This window comes from Mycetomoellerius zeteki, unplaced genomic scaffold (genome assembly GCF_001594055.1).
Source record: "Mycetomoellerius zeteki isolate Tzet28-1 unplaced genomic scaffold, Tzet1.0 scaffold182, whole genome shotgun sequence".
Classification (NCBI taxonomy): domain Eukaryota; kingdom Metazoa; phylum Arthropoda; class Insecta; order Hymenoptera; family Formicidae; genus Mycetomoellerius; species Mycetomoellerius zeteki.
In genome coordinates, this window is record NW_017256778.1 from 1,128,775 (window position 1) to 1,153,309 (window position 24,535).

At 33.0% G+C, this 24,535-nt stretch overlaps 1 protein-coding gene across 6 annotated transcripts; it reads right to left on the reverse strand.

The window, feature by feature from the left end:
* Window positions 1-9,677: 9,677 nt before the first annotated feature.
* On the reverse strand, window positions 9,678-24,451 carry Nep3 (M13 family metallopeptidase neprilysin 3). 6 transcript variants are annotated; one of them, XM_018446514.1, is made up of 14 exons: window positions 19,190-19,204; window positions 17,790-18,037; window positions 15,752-15,865; window positions 15,322-15,478; window positions 14,756-14,965; window positions 14,389-14,669; window positions 13,185-13,283; window positions 12,926-13,096; window positions 12,457-12,605; window positions 11,598-11,820; window positions 10,919-11,378; window positions 10,517-10,663; window positions 10,299-10,438; window positions 9,678-10,159 (listed from the first exon to the last, which is right to left on the reverse strand). In XM_018446514.1, the coding sequence occupies exons 3-14, from the start codon at window positions 15,863-15,865 to the stop codon at window positions 9,983-9,985; spliced, it is 2,328 nt and encodes a 775-aa protein (XP_018302016.1). In that variant the 5' UTR covers window positions 17,790-18,037; window positions 19,190-19,204; the 3' UTR covers window positions 9,678-9,982. The 6 variants fall into 6 exon arrangements, with proteins under 6 accessions (XP_018302016.1, XP_018302011.1, XP_018302012.1 ...); XM_018446509.1 differs by lacking the exons at window positions 17,790-18,037; window positions 19,190-19,204 and adding an exon at window positions 24,413-24,451; XM_018446510.1 differs by lacking the exons at window positions 17,790-18,037; window positions 19,190-19,204 and adding an exon at window positions 21,134-21,460.
* Window positions 24,452-24,535: the final 84 nt, after the last annotated feature.

Consider the following 24,535-nt stretch of genomic DNA (forward strand, 5'->3'; position numbering starts at 1 on the left):
AGCCTCAAAAATATTAATAATCTTAAAATTCTATAACAGCAATTGCGTAATACGTAACAGTCTCTCATCGGACTATAAAATTTCTTTTTGTTTCTTTTTAAGTCACGCGCACGACCGAACGGCAAAAGATATCGCTCGGTATGCGTCGCTGTTATCTCTCTTTCTCTCTCTCTTTCTTCTTCTCTCATGCTATATAAAACTTTCAAATTCGCCGTCGGTTGCACACGTCGCATCGATACGTGCAATTTGTGCTCGGATCTTGACCGTACGGATCGAGTGATCGAATCTTTTTATGCCTATCCCGAAATCGAGGGCACAAGACGCGGGAGCGCACCGACCGATCGACAGGGCCCACGTTGTCGATGCACGATAGCGTAATATGACGGTGAGAGGGGGTGGAGAGGGTGACCAGGAGAAGATCGGGTCCGTTGAATGCGAGATAGTAGTCGCGTGACCGGAGCCTGTGGTCCACAACATTTGAAATCCAAATGGGCTCTCAAAAGGATTCAAATCTCAAATGCGCGAAGATGCACCATCGTCGTGTATTCTAAACGTGTGTTCTCTCGATCTTTTTGCATTCCGCATATATCTCCGTTGCGAGCGAAACTGGCGAGATTTCGGATAGGAATGACTGATTGCATCGGGGGCATGGAGCGACGACTCTCGTTCCTATTGGATAAGATAGATTTTTACATTGTAAAGACGAGGAACGAGACATATTTCGAGCATCTCAATGATAGAGAATTCAGCCAGGAAGTACTTCCGAAGGTCTCTTCCGTTTTTTTGAAGAGATGGAAATAGTTACTACATATCTCCAAAAATGTATCGAAGGGTGCAAATTATTTGACGATGATAACTTTTGATGAATGCTGGTTAATTGAACGATTGGAAAAAGAGGATATAAAGGGTGTACATCTCTAACGGTAAATGATATCTCGGTTAAAACCGACATCCGTGAGATCTGTACGCGTACGCGACCGCCGGAAGGTGAAAAGCGAAGAACACTCGGCTCATCGAAATCTCCACGATATCTGTGCCTCTCCGCTAACGCATTGATCGTAGTAATAAGTACCTTGATCGGCGACGGACTCTTTCATCATATCCGGTTAAAGTTGAGCGACGGATCGCCCCCTATATTGTAACTGCACTACTGAAGGTGCATTATGTCGTTCAATAAAATTTTATAGGCGTCTGATCACACACCAATTTCCATATCTCTCCTACTTTTTTCCCATCGTTTCTCCTTTGGAATCAATTATAATAATTTGCATCCTCGCTGAGATCGAGAACGGAATTGCTTATAGCTTCGGCGAAGATATCTCGCTTTGATCTTTGCGATCGCGTAATATTCATTTTTGAGAATCCATTCATCAGATCGCCATCATCTGCGTGTGATCGATATCATCTACGTGTATTCTCTTTCATTAATTCTTTAGTTTGTATGAGGGACAAAGTAAACTAAAACACGCTTCCTTTCTATAAAAGCTAAGCGCTATATAAGGCGTAGAAAGAAAAATATTAATAAATAAATTCTGCAGTGAGAAATATTTTATATTATAATGTAACATGAATAAAGCAATACTTAGTAATAACATGAATAATGCAATAATTTGTGTGTAAAATAATAAAAGGCAAAAAATAATAAATGAATCATATTAAGATAATATGTTTATTTTAATATCAATCAGTTAAAACTGAAACTTGATTATCGTGTTTAATTGTTAGCAGACGATTTCTAGATATATCAACAATGTTGATGAAAAGAAGAGTAAATAAGTTAAGAATATACTTTACATGATAAAATATTCAGATCTACTACAATCAACAAAAACGTGTAAAATTCCTACATGACAAATTATTCAGTTGTAAAAACTTCGTCTTACCGCGACTTATGCAAAATAACTTTTTCTTTTTCGCATTACAAATTACAAATTAAACTACAAGAGATCTTAGTTATCGTGCAAACAAAATTGTTTGTGTGAGATAATTCAATATGCTTAGAATTACGTAAGAAATTTTTGCTTCAAGATACAAGTTCGTATTGAAAAGCAAAAATATAAATAATACAGTACATTTGTAAATAATTAATTTAAAATGTAATTATATCATAACATTTTTCATATTAGAGGCTCAAAATTTGCGACATAACGATTTTCTATAAAATATTTAATTAAAAAAAACTAGTTCTCTATTTATCATCAATTAAAGATTAAAAGTACATTTGCTAAATTTAAAACATCCAATACGCAACAATAAAAATATGAAAGCAATGATGTCATCCGCATTATTTAAAGAAACTTATTATTTGCGTTAGATGATTACAGCGTTCGCCAAGCATTGAAGTCTTCCTCAGGCGCGGCGTTAGTTTATAATCGCTCTTTTCAACTGATATTATATGATATTTAAATAGTATAAATTAAAATATTCATTATTATATTTTAACAAATAATTGCATTTATTTTTTTCAATCGAGTAAAATTGATAGATATTATTTGAACTCTCCTTCTTATTGTATCGGGAAATGAGTCTTTTTAATATAAAAAGGATCTCTTGATAATCATGACTATTTAATCTCTTTTCATCGAAATTAAATCACTGGGAATTCAATTATGCGTGCATAATTTTCCAGAAATAATTAGAAAATCTAATAATTTTTTCAATAATTTATTACGAGAATAACAATCAAACGATTATCCTTAAAGAACGGTACATTATTATAGTAAATTACAGTATAAACATTAGAGTCTGAGAGAGATCGAAACTTTTACCGAAACTGAAAACGGACACTCATTACATATCAGTTTCGATTGAAACCATGTAACTTTCCTTCATAAATATTAATTTTAATATGGGTAATTATTGTTTCAGTAATTAAATTATGATGTTTATGAAGAAGAAAGTACTTATATTCTTTGGTTAAAATTGACACACAATCGAAACTTCGGTTCTCGATTTCAGCTGAAATTTAATTATTGTTTCGATAAATTATGATATTTATGAAGAAAAAGTGTATGATATATAGGCATGTCTATACATATGGCCTTTATAGGATTCGTATTTTTAAATTTTGGTTTCAGATGCATCCATATATCATAAATATAAAGAAGAATGAAGTCATGATTCATAGGCATTTGGATGATCTTCGAAAAGACTTTAAAATTCAAGTTAGTATTTTTTATAATTAAAATACGATCAAGAAAGTGCCATAGTTTTAAGTATTTAAAATTTCCATCAAAAGATCGAATAGTATACTTTTATTCCACGTTTTTCTCATACGTTAGCAGTAGATGGAAATAGATTTTCCCGCTTCGATGTGTAAAATGATTTATGGCCGATGTAAGTAACCTTGGCAGCGGATTCGCGAAGTATTTCAGCGAAGTTCCTGTATAAATATAGATTTCTGATAGTCATTGAGAGTCAGATACCTACGTCGATGCAGCGCAAAATTATCTCTAAATGCCAGCGAACTACTTCCTCCCTCTCGTCAGCTTGCACAGCCAAAGCGACCATAATACCGGCCTGACGGCGATTTTACACGAACAATTTTCATGACGACGCTTCTTCAAAGGGGTATGTGTGACGAAGCCGTACGTAGAACCTGCCCAATTTTCCGCGTACCACCCACACCCATGCCGCCGGTGTGAGTCAAAATACTCGCATGATTCATTCGTCTAGACAGGTATAAGTATAGTATCAGGATGGGTAGATGGGCAGCGGGTAGGGAGAGGGACAAGGGATACGTTGCCGCGGCGGTGGCGGCGGAGGCGAGGGGGACTGGGGGTGTGTTGGACGTTGCGAGTTGTGCGGCACCGTAATAAAGGCGTCTTTTCGACGAAAATGCAGGACAATTTACCGAAAAGTGAGACGGTCGATCATCACGACGCTGATGAATGGAGGTACTCACGCACTGCTGATCGCCACGAGCTATTATGCCTATAGCGTACCGTTCATGACCAACTCGTAAGTCGAATTCGTTATTTTAACACCCTCACTTCCTTCCGCCCCTCTTTTTTTTAACGCAATGACTCCTCCGAGAACGCGTGAGGTGATAGACGCCCCCTTATCGCAGTCTTTTGCCCCCCCCCCCCCCCCCCCCCACCCCTCCCCCGCGAGCGCGCTTCTGATGAAAGCTTTTTCCTTCAGCTGGTGGTTTTAACGCCGGTCATTAACCCGTTCCGGTTAAGCACCGGTCTTTCGGGATATAGACTCCCGCGATCATATCTCGGCTAATAACTTTCTGATTTCGCTTTCGCAATTTCTCCTCGGTGCCAGCTGTTCTATGGGGGTGAAAAAAAACGAAAGGGGAGCGCGAAGATAAGTCTTCCGATATCGTTATCGGGAGGAAACTTCTTTATCACGCATGCGGCAAGCATATACGATGGGTACATACGATTGCAACCGAGATATTATCGCGAAGTAAAAGGCAATGCGATCTTATTCCATTTAAATGAAAAATTCCATTCACATTTATCTTCGGTAAATTTTTCAAAAACTATCTAGTAAACATCACGTAAAGGTAATGTGACATCAATGTTAAAATTTTCACACCCAATAATATAACTGTTATGTAATATATGGTATATGTCATATTATATTTATATTGTTGAGTGTGAAAATTATAACATTGATGTTATGTTACTTTTAATTAGTGTTTGTTACACATGCAGCATCATGGGAATATATCGTATAAAGAAATTCGTGTGTGTTGACTACGAAGAGTTCGATAACAAACTTTCTTCGCTGTCTCTCAATCTTCTTTTAGGATTTCAAGGCAATACAATCTATTTTAATGAAGTGTAAAATAAATGGATAAGAAACAACAAGGTAATGTTAAAAATAATATTTTAAAAAGTATATATATAACATAAAAGAAACAAAATAAATTTTTTTACGAAATTGATTTTATACTACTTAGAGTTTTATTTTTTTATATACAAATTTTATTTTGTATTGTATATAAAGAGAGAATTCTCAGAGTGAAAGAAAGTTTAAAAGATTGATTAAATATTTAGGGTTTTAGAAAATACCGAGAAGTTTGTCTCTCCGATTAATAATTTTGTCTTCTCTGGTGATGGGAATGTTGATGACATGCGTATTCAGCAGCACTCACTTCTTGCCTGGCAAATAAAGGACACTCCATTTCCCTGACTAATTTGGAAGACGTACGAAGAAAAGGACACATTCGCTTTGTATTAGGAATGACAGCACCGCATATGTCTACTTTACGGTGGTAAAAATAGAAACAAAGAAAATATATAAATACAACACATACCGCTGCATTTGCATTTTCGGTTAGGAAATATGTTCTTTTAAAATTTAAGAAAATACGCTTTCTCATAGTGAAACTAAAACAAAAGTAATAATATCTTTCGAATAATGTCACGAATCTATTTTAATATATTTAACACAAAAGGATGTTTAGAATTGATAATCTTGAGATAAACTTTAAAGAATCTAAAAAGATTGAAAGGATTAGAACATGAAAGAAGTTAAAGATAATTGGAGAACGCCGCAGTACATGAACAGTTATTCTTTTTTATTCTTTTCATTCGAATCGCTTGCTTTAGTTTCAAGTTGGGTTTATTACCACTCCATCAACTGCAACATCACGCGTAGTTTAATATTCTATTAGTACAATAAAAGAGACATCATATGAAAGAATTCATTAAAAAAAGAATTAATTAAAATAATGTTCGACCAGAATGATTTACCGGATAGCAATTTAATCTTCAGGCTGATTGGAAAGGATTGTTAAATTATGATTGCCCCGATAGTAAGAGACAGTGTGAATGTCGCTTCGAAATTATGCCGTTCAGGTTTCCTCTACTTAGAGACATCGGTCGTATTTTTACCGATTTATCGCAGAATTCAGCACGAATGTAAAATCGTACAACTGTCTGACGATTAATGGAGTGTCAGACTAGTGTTTCTGTACACCAGGGCGGCGCGGCGCAACACCGTAAACTTATTGACAGTTAGTAAGTATCATTTTCTACTGACTTCAACCGCGATACACGTGCTTTGATTACAACTCAATATATAAAAATAAAATCTTTATTTACATGTAAAAATAGAGATAATATTTTAAGGAAAAAATTATCAATTTATTCAGTTAAATTAAGAAATTATCGATTTATGTTAAAATTATTTAATTAATACTTACTATTTATTATTTATGTAATGGCTTGTATTATAATTAGAGAAAAAGAATGTAAAATATGTATGGAATACGTGTAAAATATATGCTCCAATTTATTAAATATTTTCTATCTCATTTTTTTTTCTAATCTAATAGAAAAATATTTATAACTTTTGTATAACTTATTGTTAGTATACGTATATAAGTATACATTCGGTTGAAATATTGAATTATCTTGAGAAAATTATCTCACAACTTATAGCCGTTCCAATTACCTTCAACCGAACAATTTTCAACCTGTCGAATACATGCACATTTGTTTAATTATCGTGTTCTTCTTCATCATCGTGATTATCAGGGTATTGGTCTGTGTTTTGGAAAACATCTGATACATACTACAACACGCGCAGAAATTCAAGAAAAAAAAATTGCAATTCGATATTACTGGGCACGTATCCAACAATTTGAACGTAACAATTTGAATGTAATGAAGACGCATAATAAAATGAAACCATCACTCAATTGGTGTCGAAAATTCAACTCGCTATTGTTATCTGAAAATATGAAAAGTCCAGAATTTCTTGAGAACGTCACAGTACGAATTAATTAGTGGTAAATATAACATCTGCGACTATAAATATGTAAAATATCCAAGAATGTCGAAACGTTATCTCTACGTTTTCAATAAGTGAAATAAATTACGAGATCAATGTCTCATCTTTAATGTTTTAAAAATGATATACGCACGTGTGAACAAAATGTTATATTTCTTAATAAATTCAATTTGGAAGAAAATTTATATTAAAAAAATATTTAGAGTTTTCATTAAGAGAATGTTGTAACGCAAATAAATATCATTTTGAAACGTTACCTCACATTAATTTACATAAAAAAAGTAATGAAAAGAATGTAATTAGAGTATAATACTAGCAGTGAGCGTAAAGATTTGTTCCGTTTCTTTAATTTTGATTTAATAATAATAATAATATGTATATAAGCATAATACATAATATACAATACAGAAAAATAATCATGGCGAACATCGTCATCGACCGATATATTTTTTCTTCGTTATGTAACACCACACGCAAATTGTATCTTCGAATACAACGCACAACAATATCTTGTAATCAGCAGAAACGATCCTCTTATTGTTACAAGATATTATTCACAATTATAAACAACATTTACAAATGCATTATGCATTGGCGTCATATTCAAGGCCTATATGGATCTTACATTATAAAGAAACTTTGGCTTCTCTCTTTACGTGGTATTTCGCCATCTATAACCCTATGAAAAAGAGGATAAGGAAGCGAGAGCAGCAGAATTCCAGCAAGGAATTGTAGATTCGAACGCACTGCAGTATTTCTCAGAGTTTCTCCGCTTCCGCATTATCGTCAATTTCTCAAATCTGACAAATTTAACGCTAATATCATAAATTTTATCCTATATATGTATATCCAGCAGATCTCTATCTTGCGAGATACCGTACTCCTTCGAACATAAAAATGTATTAATCCATTTGATTATTTCCTCTGTTTTAAGTAAAGAGTCCGACAAACTAAATTCCTTATCTCCTTATTGCACAATAAAAAAGAAATAAAAAGAGAAAATGTATCTATGACATTTGTGATTTCAATACGTAATGATTGTACGAGGTTGTGTATGGGGTTCGTGGGCTCTTCTAGGATTAATGTTACAACATATCATTAATGCATAAAGCATTTCCTCAATGTCTAATGGCGCAACTTAAAACGAAGTTAAGCGTAATTATGTTTAATTATTGTTGTTGATAGTTTCTTTTTGCACTGTTGCGGCTTATACAAATGTCGCAATAATTGGGATCGTAAGACCTTAAATAAATTGGTTATGTGCATGAATAATAAGTGTATCTTATTCAACATACAATGAAAGATTTAGCTACCTATTATATAATATTCTAGTTTTCATATGAAACAATGCACCAGGAATTCCACTTCAATGAAAAAACATCAGATTTTGATTGGCATCTCTTTTGAAATATGCAAAACTCATTCGCGAGCTGCAATATTCGTTTTGTTCACAGCAGAATTGAAGTTTTTTTTTATATGACTGAACAAATGTGGTGAAAATAAAAGCGAAAGTGGTTCGTATTAAAATACAAATATAAAGTTAAAAAGATCAAAGCAAACGGACAAAAATAGATGTCAAATTAATAAAATGTGTGTATATTTAACAAAAAAACGATTCGGCTTAACAAAGCCTTTTTCAATCCCCTATAAAAATTTGCATTTTTCGCCTTTTGCTTTTTAACCTTACATTTGTAACAAGAATAAAAGATTTACAACGAAACTTTAACATTTTAAATCTGCGACTCCATCGCAGCTGGTTATTACGCTGAGACTTTCATTTTCTATTAATTATACGGTAAAATTAATGCTAACAAGCGAAGGTCTACGCCATTCTTGTGATAGATGCATAAATTTCTCGATCTAGAAATCACATTATTTACAAATATGCTGTTTAATCTTCATCAATAAAATATAAAAAACTCCTGCGTATAATTACACAATATTTTAATAATATAATACAATACAATTCGACACGAAGAGAAAGTATAGAATTATACTTTGACGATCCTGTATAAAATCAAGTAACGTCTTATAAACACATTATTTACGCAAGTATTGCCGATAATATCACATCTTATAAAAAATGTACTCAAAATTAAATTGCAAACCATTAATTTAATTTATACAAAATAAAATATTCAATCTACGTTCTCAAAAATCACATATGAAATCTCTTTTTACAACCTCTTCGATGCCGAAGGAAATTCTAAAGATGATTACTGATTTTGTAGATTAAGTATTCATAGCTTCGCGAAATAAAATTATTTCAATACTTCTTTTTTTCAGCTGAATTATTTTTTTCTGAAAACATTTTTTTCGTCAGACGGAAAAGTCAAGCCTCCGATCCGAATGCTAAATATATGCTAGGTGACACGAAAGAAAAATACATGTTTAGCACAATTAAGAGAGAGAGAACATTTAAAAATATTTTCTTAACATCAGCAATATAGCGTATCGTACTGCGCATCCCTAATAGCACAGGGGACGTTCCAAAGAACATTCAGAGGATATCCCTATGTCCTAAGAATGTTCGCTAGAATGTCCCTCGAATAAAGTGTGCTATTAGGAATGTCGCGTTACCACGATCTTAACGTTCGAATTCCATGTAAATAATAAATTAAATAGCTTTTATAAAATAAATTTCATATAAAACGCAAATAAATTCTATCTGCGAAACTTATGACATTAAAAATGCATACGATATTTCGCACAATCTAAGTAACTCGTATAAGTCTTGACTTGCTGATTGAGAATTCAGTGTGAATTACCTAATATTCAAGATTTAAATATTTATAGACAAAAAAAATACAAAGACTCGAAGAATCACAAACTTTGAAATCAATTTTTAATTTTTAAATAGAATATTAAAGCAAATGATAAGAGAGGAACTGAAAGAAGAATTAAATTTAAAATCAGCCAATAAATTCCCACAGTTAAAAGAAGATGTCAACGTTTCTTGCGATCTCGACTATTTTCGAGATCGCATGTTTGAAAGTTTTGGCAAAATCATACGCTGACCAAAGATCTGTAAATTTAAGTAGTTATCCTCACAGTAAGTGGTGATATGTGAAAGAATTAAAATATGCACGGTCAAATGCACGAAACAAGTTCCACGATACGTGTTCTCTCGTTACGCAACGTCACGTGGAAGCTTCGATCTCCCCGCGATATTGAAGAGTAAGTTCAACCGAACTGTCCTCGATGAATCAGTCGAGATAAATAAGAGGCATTACCACACTTCACACTTATGTACCGGATTCATTGTCGAGTTCTTAGGGCAGTTAAATTCCTTCGCGAATTCTGGCAGATTTGAGAGTGATCCTATCACCCTGTACCTCGGTGGACTGTGAGTATCCTTCTCGATCTGAAGAATCTCCGTTTCGGACGTTATGGAGGAACACCAGATCTGTAGACATTTCTCGTAATTAAAACGATCATTATGTAGCTCACATCTTAAAAATATTATCTATTAAATTAAATATAAAAATTTTTCCATCGATTTAATGTATCTATCATAAATATTATTTATTATTATTTATAATAACCTGTGCAAAATTCAAGAAAAATAGTTGACGATGATTCAAATTGAGACCGGGTAGCGGCAGTTGATCTTTGTAGCTCTTAGGCATCGAGAGATAAGCGTGATACGCTGCCTTAAGACCCCCGTTATCGGCGATATTCTCTCCTGTATATTACAATCGATCGGTCTAAATTCTGATACTTCCATCATCAACAGGCAATTATTTGTAATCAATAAAATTACCCAGCGTCTGTTGGCCATTTATATTTCGACCTTGTACTTTATAGTGATTATATTGTTCCACGAAGCATCCAAGTCTATTCTGAAATCGTTCTATCGTGGTGTTGTTCCACCACTGATGCAGATTACCATGCAAGTCATACTCTCGACCTACTCAACATTAAGCAAATACATAACTAGTATAAAGTAAAATTATTTTTAAATAAATAGATGAGCTAGAATAAATATATTATATATACCAAGTATACAGGAAATCATTTCAAAATTATTAAGATACATATAAATTCTTCATTCACTATACAACATGAAAATCTCTTTATACAATACATAAATATAAAATATTAATAATGTATTTTATTCTCTGCTATAAGATTGTATAGTTCAACTTTATATTTAAAATCATACCTTGGTCATCGAAGGCATGCGTTAATTCGTGTCCCATAATTACGCCTATAGCGCCAAAGTTCAAACTACTGGGATTCTTCATGTCAAATAACGGGCTCTGAAGAATACCAGCAGGGAAGACCATTTGATTTTTGGTAGGTGTGTAATAAGCGTTCACGGCCGGCGGTGACATTATCCAAGTGGTCTTATTCACCACCTGATCAAGTTTCTCAAGATTTTTACGGAAACTGTACTTGTTCACGCGCAAAGTGTTCTGAAAATATTCGTACTGCCTGATCGTCAGATCTCTGTAACGGTCGTCGAGTTCTCTGGGCTGCAGAATAAAGTCTGGGAAACCAATCATGTCAGTGATTGCATTTGCTTTCTCCTCGGCAGCATCTCTCGTTTCTGCATCCATCCAGTTTAGATTCTTAAAGTTTTTCGTGAACGCCTTGCGAATTTGATTGATCATTTCCTCTGCCTAAAAATAACGATCAAAATAAATCGAAATATAATCTATAAAAAAAAACGTATCTCATAAATCATATCTTGACGTTTTAAAACTCATTTCGACGAATTCCGACGAATTATTATTTCCTATTTTATCTTGAAAAGTTGTTTCTTCTTTTAAAAAAAGAATAAAAAAATTACTAAATTAAAATTTAATTTTTCTAAAATCGGGATACTAATATGAACTAACCATGGGTTTACTCTTGCCGTGAAAAACTTCTCTAACAAACATCGCGCCAATGGCGAAACCCATGGCGTTATTAACATCGTCGACGCAATAACGCCATTGCTCCTCGTGACCTTCCAAACCGAGCAAAATTTTCCGCAAACCCTTATAAGCGTCGCGGAATGGTTTCGAAAGAAACGCCGTCAAGGATCTCACGGTCTGCCACACCAGATAGTTATTCAGTACTCTGGAAAGAAAAAAAATTCGATAAATTACACGGAAAAAAATGTTGCTGCTAATACAACCGCAAAAAGTGACGTTGTGAGAATGGCAGCACTTCAACTCGCGAAATCTCAGCCGGATATTAAAATTTATTATTCAAATTATTTTTACACTATAATCTTTGACATATTCTGACTTGTAGAGCTATTCTGAAATTTTCGAAGCACTTTACAACAAAATGGCAGATTTTTAATAATATTTTGTCGAGTTTAGTGAATTTTTTTTCAAACGTTAAAGTTGTGTTACGAATTTTCGAATTAAAAATTTTCATTAATGTTAAATTGTAGTTGAATATTTGAAGAAGTTTTCTGGAAAGTCTTAGATCTTTAAATGTAATAGTAAAAAAATTATGACAATTTATATGCAGCGTCAGCGAAACGTCCGACGCGACATTGCAACATGTGTGTATATAAATTATCATAACTTTTTTGACGCGGTGTAGAGACTTAAGCTTACTGGCGACTAATGTGACCAAATTATTAAAATTAAATGAAATTAATAATATTATTTAAATTAAATGAAAAAATTATTATAAATTAATTTAGTTTCCAACATCAACGCTTCGAGGCAAATGCGCTACACATCTAGCAGGTATACGTACATCTTTCCATTAGCTGTTTTGTTATAGTCCTGCACGATTTTCGACAATTTTATGAAATACTCTGGTGCATAATTTACGATCATCGCTTTACTGTTGATCTTCTTGTTTACGAGACGCGTAGCGTTTTGGAAGAATTCTACCCATGACATCTAAACATAAAAAAAATCCATTATATTTTATCGACATCCTTTACTCGAAAAAGAGTAATCGCCCTATTTGGAAAAGCGTCCAAATATTTCGTGTTTATTATGAAGATATGCAGGATATGATAAAGAATAAACAGAATATCGTATATTGGAATAAAACATAATATTATATCCAAGATACTATCACGATATTATGATACGAGATAAATGTATCAGATTATCGAAGGAAATGTCGCAACAACGAAAAATCAGATTATTCGTAATAATTGCAATATTATATAATCGAAATGTATGATATAAAGATAAAAAAAAGTCAAACGTACGAAAGGTGCTTTTTGTTGTAATTCACTTAATGACATTAAATTATATATCTTCTCCTCATCTCTGCGTTCGCCGTACGGTATAGTGATCTCTGCGAGCCTCGTCTCGAAACTGATTACGTCCTGCATCTGTTTCCTTGTGGTATTCTCTTCGCCACCTAAGAGCATGCCGATCTGAAAATGAATACCTGTACTTGACTCGTCCTCAAGGTAATACAACACATTGCGCGATAAACGTGCGTAAGTACTATTACTCTTGTACCTTTGTCATGTAGTCCAAGTAGGCGGTTAAGACCTTGCCATATTCGGTTATGTTGATGTAATATTCTGCAGTTGGTAGTGTTAAACCTCCTTGATCAATCTTGAAAACAACAAATAATATATATTTTATAATATATATTTACATAATATATTAATATAAGTTAACCGGCATTACTACTAGGGCTGCACCGAATCGTAAAATTACCGGATACCGGATATGCGAATAGAATGTAAAATCGGATATCCGACATTTTCCGGATATTCGATCGGATTCCGAGAAAATGTTTAAAAAAAAAACACCTATAAAGGAAAAAAATGGAATTTTGCAACAATGTATGAGACAGTATAGCATTATGAATATGCATACTTATTTCTAGAACATTTGTATAATAAAGTATCAACAATTTAATGATATCAAAAATTTCAACGGGATATATTCCCAGATACTAATGATATCTGATTATCCGGTCGGATAGTAAAAAAGGGCCGGATAATATCGGATACTGGATATTTTCCGGATATCTGGTGCATTTTTAATTATTACGGTATCAAAAAATCTTAGACTTTATTAGCACAAAAAAAGTGTCCATGGTCTTATTTTTCTTAAATAAAAAAAGAATTAATTAATTTTTTATAATAGATTATATTTTACTATATAAAAAATTAATATCACTTTATTATTCATTAACATCATATTATATTGAATTATTAAATTTTAATTAATATTAAAACATAATTATTATTTTATTAGAATATATATTAGAATATATATTAGAATATAAAAAAATTTAACTAGTAAAAAAATGTTATACTTGTTCGTCAAAAAGATACAGAGAAAAAGAAAAAGATACGATATATTTTCTTTAAGATGTATAAGTTTTACAAGCTCAATTCATCGCTAAACTCTTATTACACGGCGGTACTACAGCGATAATAATATAGGAACAAAAATTGTAATTATCACTATTATTATAATTAAAGCAAGTATTGCATAAGGAGAAAATGATAATAATCAATTGTTGTCTGATATTCATGTAATATCCATTTAAGCGATCTATAATTCGCGACAGAATTTAGGAGAGAATTCTACGCTCCGATATTTCACACACACACACACACACACACACACACACACGCACGCACGCACGCACGCACGCACGCACGCACACACATTGTTAGCCTAATCTATTGTAACCCGCTTATACCTGGATTATGTATCTAGTACTGTTTCGATCGTCCTCGTTCACGGTCCAGGAGAACAGACCACCCATATTATAAACGTTTTGCAGAATATGCATACTGTTTTGCAGGGACCACGCGCTAATGTTGAATTTGCCAGAAACATTCCAGCCGCCGATATTTTCCAACAGTTCCAACATCGGTTTCGCCCCGAGCGCCTCAATCGTCTCATTCGCATCCATACAGGACAGGTAATAATACTTGGCCTTCTTCTCGGCTTTTGATTTCATCTCACTAGGCGGTTTCTCTGTGCGGAAAATGAAAGGACAACTTCATCGATAGATACATAAAGATTCATTAAGCTTGTGAATTATGCGCCTTTACGCTGATTACCGAGAACATTCTTGATAACCATTTGATTATCCTGCTCCAATTTGCCGAACGTGCTCCAAATGTTCTTCCCAACTGGAATGGGATTTTTCTTTCTCCAACCACCACATGCGTATTCATAGAAATCGTCACATGGATCGACGTTATAATCTATACTATTAATTAAGAAAGCCGCTGCCGTTACACATTGTTTCGTGAGGCAAAGCGTGTCATCTACAACAATTCAAAAGCAAGAACTGAATGCACATTGATTAGCATTGATTAGAATTAATTATTGTTAGTAGTCGTGATAATTGTGTTCTTTGATTACACTATAAATAAAACTACGATCAGAATAAGACACATATTCAAAGTAAAAAAAACTGCTGATATAACGAATTGAAGTCTATTGCATCAATGTTGTTTAGAGTTAACTTTAATGAATGAATTATCTTCGTGTATGTTATACCTCATAGATATAAATTATAATCGAAAAATAAGTAACGTCAAACATGCGATATTTAATTTAAATTATTGCCGCAATCGAGATCTTAATTGCTGCAATGAAGTAATCATAATAATTTTTTTACTTTCTCCGTGAGAGGTGACGTGAAGAATCTGGTCTTTGTCCCAACCATTTTGGCTGCTGATCACAAAGGCAAGTATCGTGATTGTTAGCAGCAAAACAGTGCAAATTATAAGAAGACATCTCTCCAAAATACTTCTCGTCTTCCACATTGTTGTACCCTATGATAATAAAATTATATCGATCAGCATCTCAAAGCTGTTACTCTCTAAATTACATTATTGATATAAAATTATTATATTAAGGAATATAAAAATATGTTCTAATAATGAGCATTCTATTTCTTCTTTGAGCATCATATTTATATTATTATTACTGAACATAAATATATTTTTGATTGTATCATGAGCTAGAAAGTTAAACATATTCTTACTTTCAAGGCTATGCAATTTAATTTATTTGAAAAGATTACCTTAATATCGGGAAACGCTCACCGTATGATATCTTATATGCGTAGCGGACGTACTGATACCTTCGCTATTTAGGGCGACGGAGCCGATGCTACTGCTGTCTTCGTCCTCGAATTCAGCCTGTTTATACCTCGTCATCTGAATAAAAATCATGTAAAAATAAATTTTCTGCGAAGAAATTTTAATGTCAGATTAACGAAACTAAAGTAACATTTAAACCGAATGTATACTCAGAGAAAGGTTCCTTCGATTTAAAGAAATGTTAATTTCTTTACTATACGGTTAAAGAAAAAATTTCTTTGATTGAACGTCATTTCTTTAATTTGAACATAATTTCTTTAAATCAAATAAATTTTTGTATTTGAATTGAAAAACCTTTCTCTGAGTGTACGAGTTGTACCGAATGAACACGCCGCACATATACGCCGCATGCGTAGACTTATAATAACAAATAATGCGTTTGATCTTCTCGATTTTCACGTCGAAACGATCTAACACGGTTTTACCGGGATTACATGAAAAAGTAAATATCGACAACGCGACAAAACTGCAATGGGTGAAAAAGTTCAATATTTTCTTTGCCACAGCGATTTTCGCAAACAAAGATAAAGTAAGTAGCGAAGTACACCTCACGTGTTTGTTTAAGATAAGACAATTAGTTAGTCGTAAATGGACATGCAATGTCGTTGTTAATTAACTAATGAGAAAGGCAAAGTTATACCGTGTATAACTTTGCCTTTCTCATTAGTTGATTAACAACGACGTTATAATTTAAGAGCTTTTCGAAGCTTAATAATAAATATCGGCAATGTTACTCATAACAGAAATATAAATTGATTTATTCCTTCCGTATTCACATTTAAAAAAAAACAGATATTACAAATTTATTAATGTACAAAGAAAGCCATATCATAATAATTATGATATGTGACAAATATTTTTCTTTTGATAAGGAGAAAACTTCAACAAGTATTATTAAACTTATATTATAAATATTATACATATAGATATTTATCATCAAAGATTTACAAATTACGAATAAATTTTAAATTAGAACAAAACACAATAGAAATAGAATGCACGACGCATTCACAATCTACGACTTTGTTTTAAAATTGTGCTTGATAACGTAACCATTTAATTAAATGAAACCACGTACGTACTTTCAATGATTAGAAATGATTCTAGTTCTTTAAATAATTATAATATTTTTTTAAACATATATGATTCCAATTATTAATAAAAGAAATTTTATACTTTCTGTTTTTATTTTTAAATATGATTTTTATTAATTGATTGTAAAGCATTTTATCGCGCATCATCTTATTTACATTCTCATATTACTTCAGACATCGCTAACATTATACTTAAATTGCTTTTTTAATGAGATGTACGTCATTTCTTATCTTCAAAATTATTGGTAATATTTACATAACAAATATTTATTTATTAGCATATCATTATGTATAACGCAACTTCTTTTATGCAACACAAAATAATATATATATAGCTTAAAACATTAATATACTATCTATTATAAAACTTCTAGAATTTCTGAACAAATTTTAATAGCAGATTTGTTTTTATAAAAACATTTTTCCTGAAGTGCACCTCGTGGAAAGCCATTACTTTTTACCATTTTTTTTTTCATCTTTGATATTAAATTCCTTAATATATATCAAGTTTGAATTCTGATTTTTAAAAAAGTCTAATATTATATATTTGATTGAAGCACAAAAAGAAATTTTAGTAATTATTTTTAATTTCTGATGTAATATATATAAAAGAAAGATAAAGAGGGAGAGATTTAATAAAAAAATATTGTTCTAATCATTATCGTTGCATCTTTCATTAAAGAAAAAAGAAATTTATTTATTAAATTTTAATTTAATCAATCAAAAAGTCTATTATTAGAAAGACAATAAAAAAATGTACAAAGCTTTATTTTGAAATTCACGAATTCAAAATTTTAGTTCAAGCACATTTCAAAATATTTTATTCCTTTTCTTGTTTTTTTTTTAATAAAATGAACTGAGAAGGTGTCGATCACAGTAGCACTCACCGCAAAAAATTTTGGTGGAGAACACGGCTTTATATTTTTATATTTGTATTTCACTGATCCTCATCTGTATAGCAGATGTTTGTTTTTGTGGCACAGTTTGTCGAGTGGAAGTACAATAAACGCAATGGTCTCAATTCAAACGTTGCAACGCAATATCAGCATTCACATGTAAAACGATATTCATTCGCTACACTGTCGATCACGGAAATGAAATCCATGGAATGTCAGTTACATCGCGAATAAATATTCTGTAATAGTAGACTACCGTTCTCTAATTTAATCCTGAATTTGGCCGTAAAATATAATACTGATTATCTCACAAGTTTCAACACAATCCTCGTCTATTTTCATTCTTTACTTCGCAATTAACTTGTTTCTCGAGTCTTAGGCGAAATCAGATTTTTTTTAAACATTAAGAAGCTAAATTAACTTGAAGATCGATGTTACGAGTTACGGATAATGTTTAGTAATGTAAAATAAAATGATCACTTTTTGACGATTTTCAATGGGTGAAATTTACACTATGATCTCTGCGGTTGCTTTACCAAAGGTGCAAAATTCACTCGCGAACTTCGCAGCAACGCTACGATTTTAGATCGTACTAAAAATACAACTCGTCCTCTCGACTCTATAAGCGAGAATGTGGACTGCTCTAAAGGCGCGTTCGAATGATATCGGGACGAGCTTATTTTATTTGACACAGGTCGTTTATCATTTAACGTCAAGAGAGCTCTCGCACTGTTAAACTTATCGATTGTAATTCGCACGAATTCAAATTACTCGACATTCAGTGGAGAACGCAGAGAATCGTATTGGCCGTTGTGATACATGACTTGGCGAATAGATAACTATATTCGAACGAGAAACGAGTGAATGCCAGCTTCAATTTTGTCTCAAATAAGCAGTATGCGTATATATTGACCTACAGCCTTTGTTCAAGATGAGATTCGCTGATAGTATTTACGTCATCGTGAGCGAGAGCAGATGACAGATTTACAAACATTTTGCATGTGCTTCGATCGCTAGCATCACGCTAGTCTTATCTCTCTTTTTTACTCTCTACAAAAGAGGCAATGTCTGGCAAATATTTGGCTTTTTGTATGCAAATGATCTCGATCAGAGATATGCTAGCTGAATTTACAAAAGAGATGTTAAGAAAACACGAATTTTTGAATTTAAATAACGACTGCTTAATTTATGTGAAATTTATTTTTATATTTATTATTATAAGTGTGTAAGTTACAATGTCATAAATCACAAGCTTATTGTATTTGGATTTTTATTAGAAAATGCATGATATTAACATTTTTGCAGTTTTTAAATCCCTTATAAAACACAGGACGCTCTAATATATTCGAAAACTGATTATGTTATTATTTGTAAGTCTGCAAGCAATTTACCATCATACTACGTAAAGACGTTATCAATCTTCTGGTTCACATAGACATAGAGAGTTCATCTTTTCTTTATCTATAAATCCATAAAATAATTTAGACAGAGAGACAGAAAAAGAAAGAATTTTAATATAAGGAAGATAATTTCTTATTAAAATAAATACAATAATAGTAATTTGTTTAGTTACAAGCAATTAAAAAATATTAATTACATTCCAACTAGATAAATTTTAAAAGTCTAAAAATATGATTATCTGCGTTAAACTTCGAATTTTTTGTATTAATTAAATATTCAAAGTTAAATGTTAAGAAATTGTAAAAAGCGAAAAAAGATTGCACTCAAATTTTCACCGAAGATCAACATCTTCATAGTTCATGTCTTCGACAAGTTCTAGAAGTGAAAAATAACGCTAGAGAACCTTTAATATACGTGCGCACACAACGTATAAAAATATAGTTGGAAATTATCACACCAGTTTTCAAGTATCGGGACGTTTCTAGTTATAATTAATTTATTTTTAAGAAAATGATCGACAAATTTTTTAGCTTTAAAACAAATGTTAAAGGAAGAATGAGTTTCAGGTCACGCGTCACTTTTAAAAACTTTAAGTCAAAAAACGATTCTTTCGCGAGCACTTTGAATTTGCGTTTATTTCGATTCGCTTTTTCGGAACTCCGCGCAAGAAAGGGTGGAACAAGCGATGCATTTCAATACTAGTGCCGGTGGTTACGCGATTACCGACTACAACTTGCACGCAGTGACGCAATGCACTGACGAGGGCGTGCGTAAGTGCGCGCCGAAAAGCACGCGCGTTCCGAATATACACGCGACGCGCGCACGCAAGTCTGAGTGCGCAAGCACCCCCGGATTATCTTCGCCTTCGACGAAGGGCCTCGTTCTGGCAGGAAGCGGACACTTGTGACGCTGTTATTGCCATTAAAATATTTCGCGACTTAATGCGACAGTCAACTCCGCGCAGACATTATATATACTGTAATAAGATCAACAAATTGCAACTAGCTTTAATGCACAATGTCAAACAAAATTAAAGCAACCTGGGGCTACAGAAATACGTCGTCGTGTAAACACGTGATAACAAAAAGAGGACGATGCTTTAATAAATTAGAATATCGTACGAAGAAAAATCGATCGTGCTTCAAGATAACGTTAATCTGCTCTCTAAAACTTTTATGGTATAATTAATTTCACTTTGAAAAGTGAAATCTCTTAAGGATTAAAAATTGAACTATTCTTTTTAAAGACTGGCTCAATTTTCACTCTTTAGAGAGAAATTCCACTCCAAAGATTATAAAGAGCAATACTTTTTCGCCATAAAAGATATGCTTCAAAAAATACATAAACATTTCATATTAATTGCCTTGACGATCATTTCCAATCACACGGATCTTATTTCGGATTTTTTAAAACAGTAACGCTGGGAGAGTTAAATCACCGCGTTCCGCATGCAACGTAACGTTAAAATCATGTCTACTTGAGTGTTGCATGTGTTTAGGCGCGAAACAGCAGACCAAGATATATCGCAACATCTTGCTAGTAATCGCGCTAGATTAATCACATTTACCCATTATAAAAACGCATACAAGCCAAGATAAATACCGTTTTTTATGCATGACTGATAAGCCATGACCTACGATCATTAATGCTTATTGATGATATTCTCATGTAAGAAGACGATATAAGCGTCGTAATCTTTTTCTCTCTTCTCTTTTTCTTTTTCTCTTTTTTTTTCTCCCTATACGCGATAAGATATCAATATTCGAAATTGCGTTACATAACAACAGCACTCCCAACAGAGCGTAGGGAGACCATTTCGCCAATGGCCTCAGCTTAGCTGAAGCTATTTCGTTAACCAGTCAACCGGGAATCCCACATCAGGGAACCGGAACTGTCATGCTCGCATCGTATTCGCCGAACGTACGAAGACTCACCTTCACCGACATCTTGACCCGGTACACGATCGCGCAACCACTGCACTGTCACCTTAATTATTGATTCACCATTGAGGGTGGAATACGCGCGCCCGCACACGAGTCGGGGGCAGCGATCGCGAAAAGGGCAGGAACCGAAGGGTGGAGGCCGAACAGAGAGGAGGCGGAAGGCAGGGGAAAGAAGGCAAGACGGACTTCACTGGGTACTTCCGGCTGCCACCGAAACTACGACATTGTCCGTCGTTTTCGCCAGCGTGGCCGGTAAAATGCGATGCAATCAGCTTTCGGCGGCCGCCTGTCTCAACAGGAGGATGCCCTTACCACCCTCCGTCGTGCAACCCCCGTCACCCGCCTCACGCCCCACGACCTCACGAATCCCGTTTATATTGATTTCTCGCTCGTCCGGTTCCACCTGCCATCTCTTATCGTCGTTTTGCGACAAGTATCGCCTTATTATCATGACACTGATACATTGTCACATCGTGTTACTCGTAATTGATTCGTTGAAATATCGCGAGAAAAATGGATAGTTCTGGAAAATTGGGCGACTGAGTATAAACGTCGTTTGATGCACATTACGAATTTTTTTCGGGGGAACAAAAAGAATTTGAAAACTAAAAAAATTGAATGATACTTATTTGTTTCTCTTGCGAACAAATTTCTGATTGTCGATAATTTCCATAATTTTAGAATGTTGAACCTATACTACTTCTGTAATTGTATATTTACTACTTATTACTAGCCAATATACGAGCATCTACCATTGAAAAAATGCCGAATGCGGAATAGACAGAAATTCGCTTTAACGTATCAACATAAAGAATTATAAAAAGTTCAACAATCTAAAAGCTATCTCTTTCTTTGAAAGATTAGTAACTTTATAATTTCATCACATAAATTCATAAGAAAATACAGTTGACTTATTTTATTATTATTCCGTAAAAATATCACTATTCTCTTGTAATGTCTTACGTTGAAAATTGATTTCCATTTGAATAGTAAATTTGAGAATTTCCATCAGTTAATCTTTAAAGTATCGTAAAAATAGCGATGTCCACCTCATTTTTAAAATTACTTATAGCGAATTCGATTGGACGCACTCAGTGCGCACTGGTGCACATTAAAGCCGTCGTACACGAAATAACGTAAAGATATGTTTATAAATAAATTCGAATAAAATAATTCGAAATATTTGCATTTCATTTTTATACTTAAATTAAATTAGTGTACAACGACTTTAATATGCACCAGTGCGCACTAGTTCTTCCAATCGAATTCGCCATTAGAAACCATCTTTTAATTAAATTTATTTCGCATGATATTGTAGTTTCAAAGGAATTCACTTTTAATATCACAAAGATTATCTTAGTTATATGTGAATAAATATTTAGTGTCTTTATTTTGGATAGACATTCTTTCACATTGGATACGGTATCTTACAGTGTCACTGATACCGCGCGAATACATGATTGCACATTACGGTGAGAAGATCATTCAGAGACTAGAGCTTATTAAAGCTATATGATATAACGCACAAGCTACGCACGCACACAAAATATAGTGACTTCTGACTAGAAATTGTAAACTCGTGGCGGTATATATATAATATATATAGATGTATATTATATGATATATATGGTACAAGCTTATTATATTATATAATCACATGGACTCTCGTTAAACAGCCCATTTATCAGTTAGAATCGATTACAAAAAATAAGTGTGTACATATATCTCTTTTATTTTGCTTTGCTTTTTAAGGTAAGACCTCCTTGGCTGCGAGATCGCGCCTCGCTTATCCAATTACTTGCTTATCTAACGGACTTGTCGCTATTGGCACATATTGCGTTTTCTTGGACCGCTATTATGTTCAAGAACCTAAGTCGAAGGACTGACGACGTAGCTTAAAATTTAATACACATCGCATGTGTATATTGCATTTAAAAAATAATAGCGAGACGTATAGCGTGTGTATAAATTGAACTGCTTTAAATTCTTTTAATGTCAATTTATCTAAAAGATATGATTCGCGAGGATTGCAATGTTCCCATATTGATATACGAGTAAATCAAGATTAGTCACAGCTCGAGGACGCATCTTTCTCCTTATAAAATATATATATAAATACAAAGATTTTGAAGTAAAAATATTAAATCTGTTATACATGAGGAAATTAACGTATTACATTTGCGCAAATGTCTGTTTGTGATTAAATTCAATTGAACAATGAATTATATTTAGGTATATTCCTTCACGTTCACATTTTTCTAATGTTAATTGAACAAGCTTCGCTTTGTTAACTTCTTATTCTTTTACGCGACCGTATTTTTATTATGAGAGTATTGCTGCTTCAGTATTGTAAACTTGAATCTTTTTTTTGTAATAAACTAGAATGTTCTTTGAATCACTGTATCTTAATGTCGAGTACGTGTGCAACGTGTAGTAATTTATGCATTATTTAATATAGAGATAATGTTACTGTGCATATATATATATAATAGAGGCTTAAATATTATATATAGAGAATAATGGCTTGACGGAAATATGCTGCACGAAGAGCGATATCATTTCGGCATTGTCAAGTTCAATGTATCAATATTATTGTTAGAAAAAATATACGTCAAAATTTTTATGATATTTCAAATAAATCTTATTTATTACGAATTTTATTGAAGACCCTAACCACTTCTATGGTCTTTTATAAATAATTCATAAATTCGTTTTTCAAGTTCATAAAAAAAGATGTGCGATTTACTTATCATTACCGTATAAAGTAATGATTGATATCTTTTTTTGTGCGTAGGTGGATTAAATTGGGCCGCGCTTTAGAAACATCATTTTCACTGTTTCGATCTTAATCTTATTACGTTAACTGTAGTGCAGAAAAAAAAAATTAATATCTGACACACGACGTTCAAAAAGATCTTTTCATGGCAGTATATGTCGTAGGTATCAGAAATAAGACGTTTCGCCGCCGTATGTAGATGGAACTATTGCCTACCACACTTAGAGATAATACTTAGCGTTTCAATAAATAATCAAAATAGTTTAGCTTCAGAATTGCAATAAATATTGTGGAAGTGCGAATTAAGTCTAACGTCTATTATTAAGTTTGCTAATCCTGTGTGAAATAAATAACAACGAATGATATATATATATACACATACACACACACATACACATATCTTTCACGAGATTCAATCGTTAAATTTGATGATTAAAGAAAGAATGAAGTGTTGTAAAATAGTACTATGGAATTGGTAAATGCGAAACACTCACCGCTGCGTAAAATATTCCACACATACGTGTTAATAAAAATGATACCACGTTATTTCTGATAAAATAGAATCGTTATTTCTTCGCGACAGTCGGAAATTCCGTTAAAGATTATTCTGATAACGT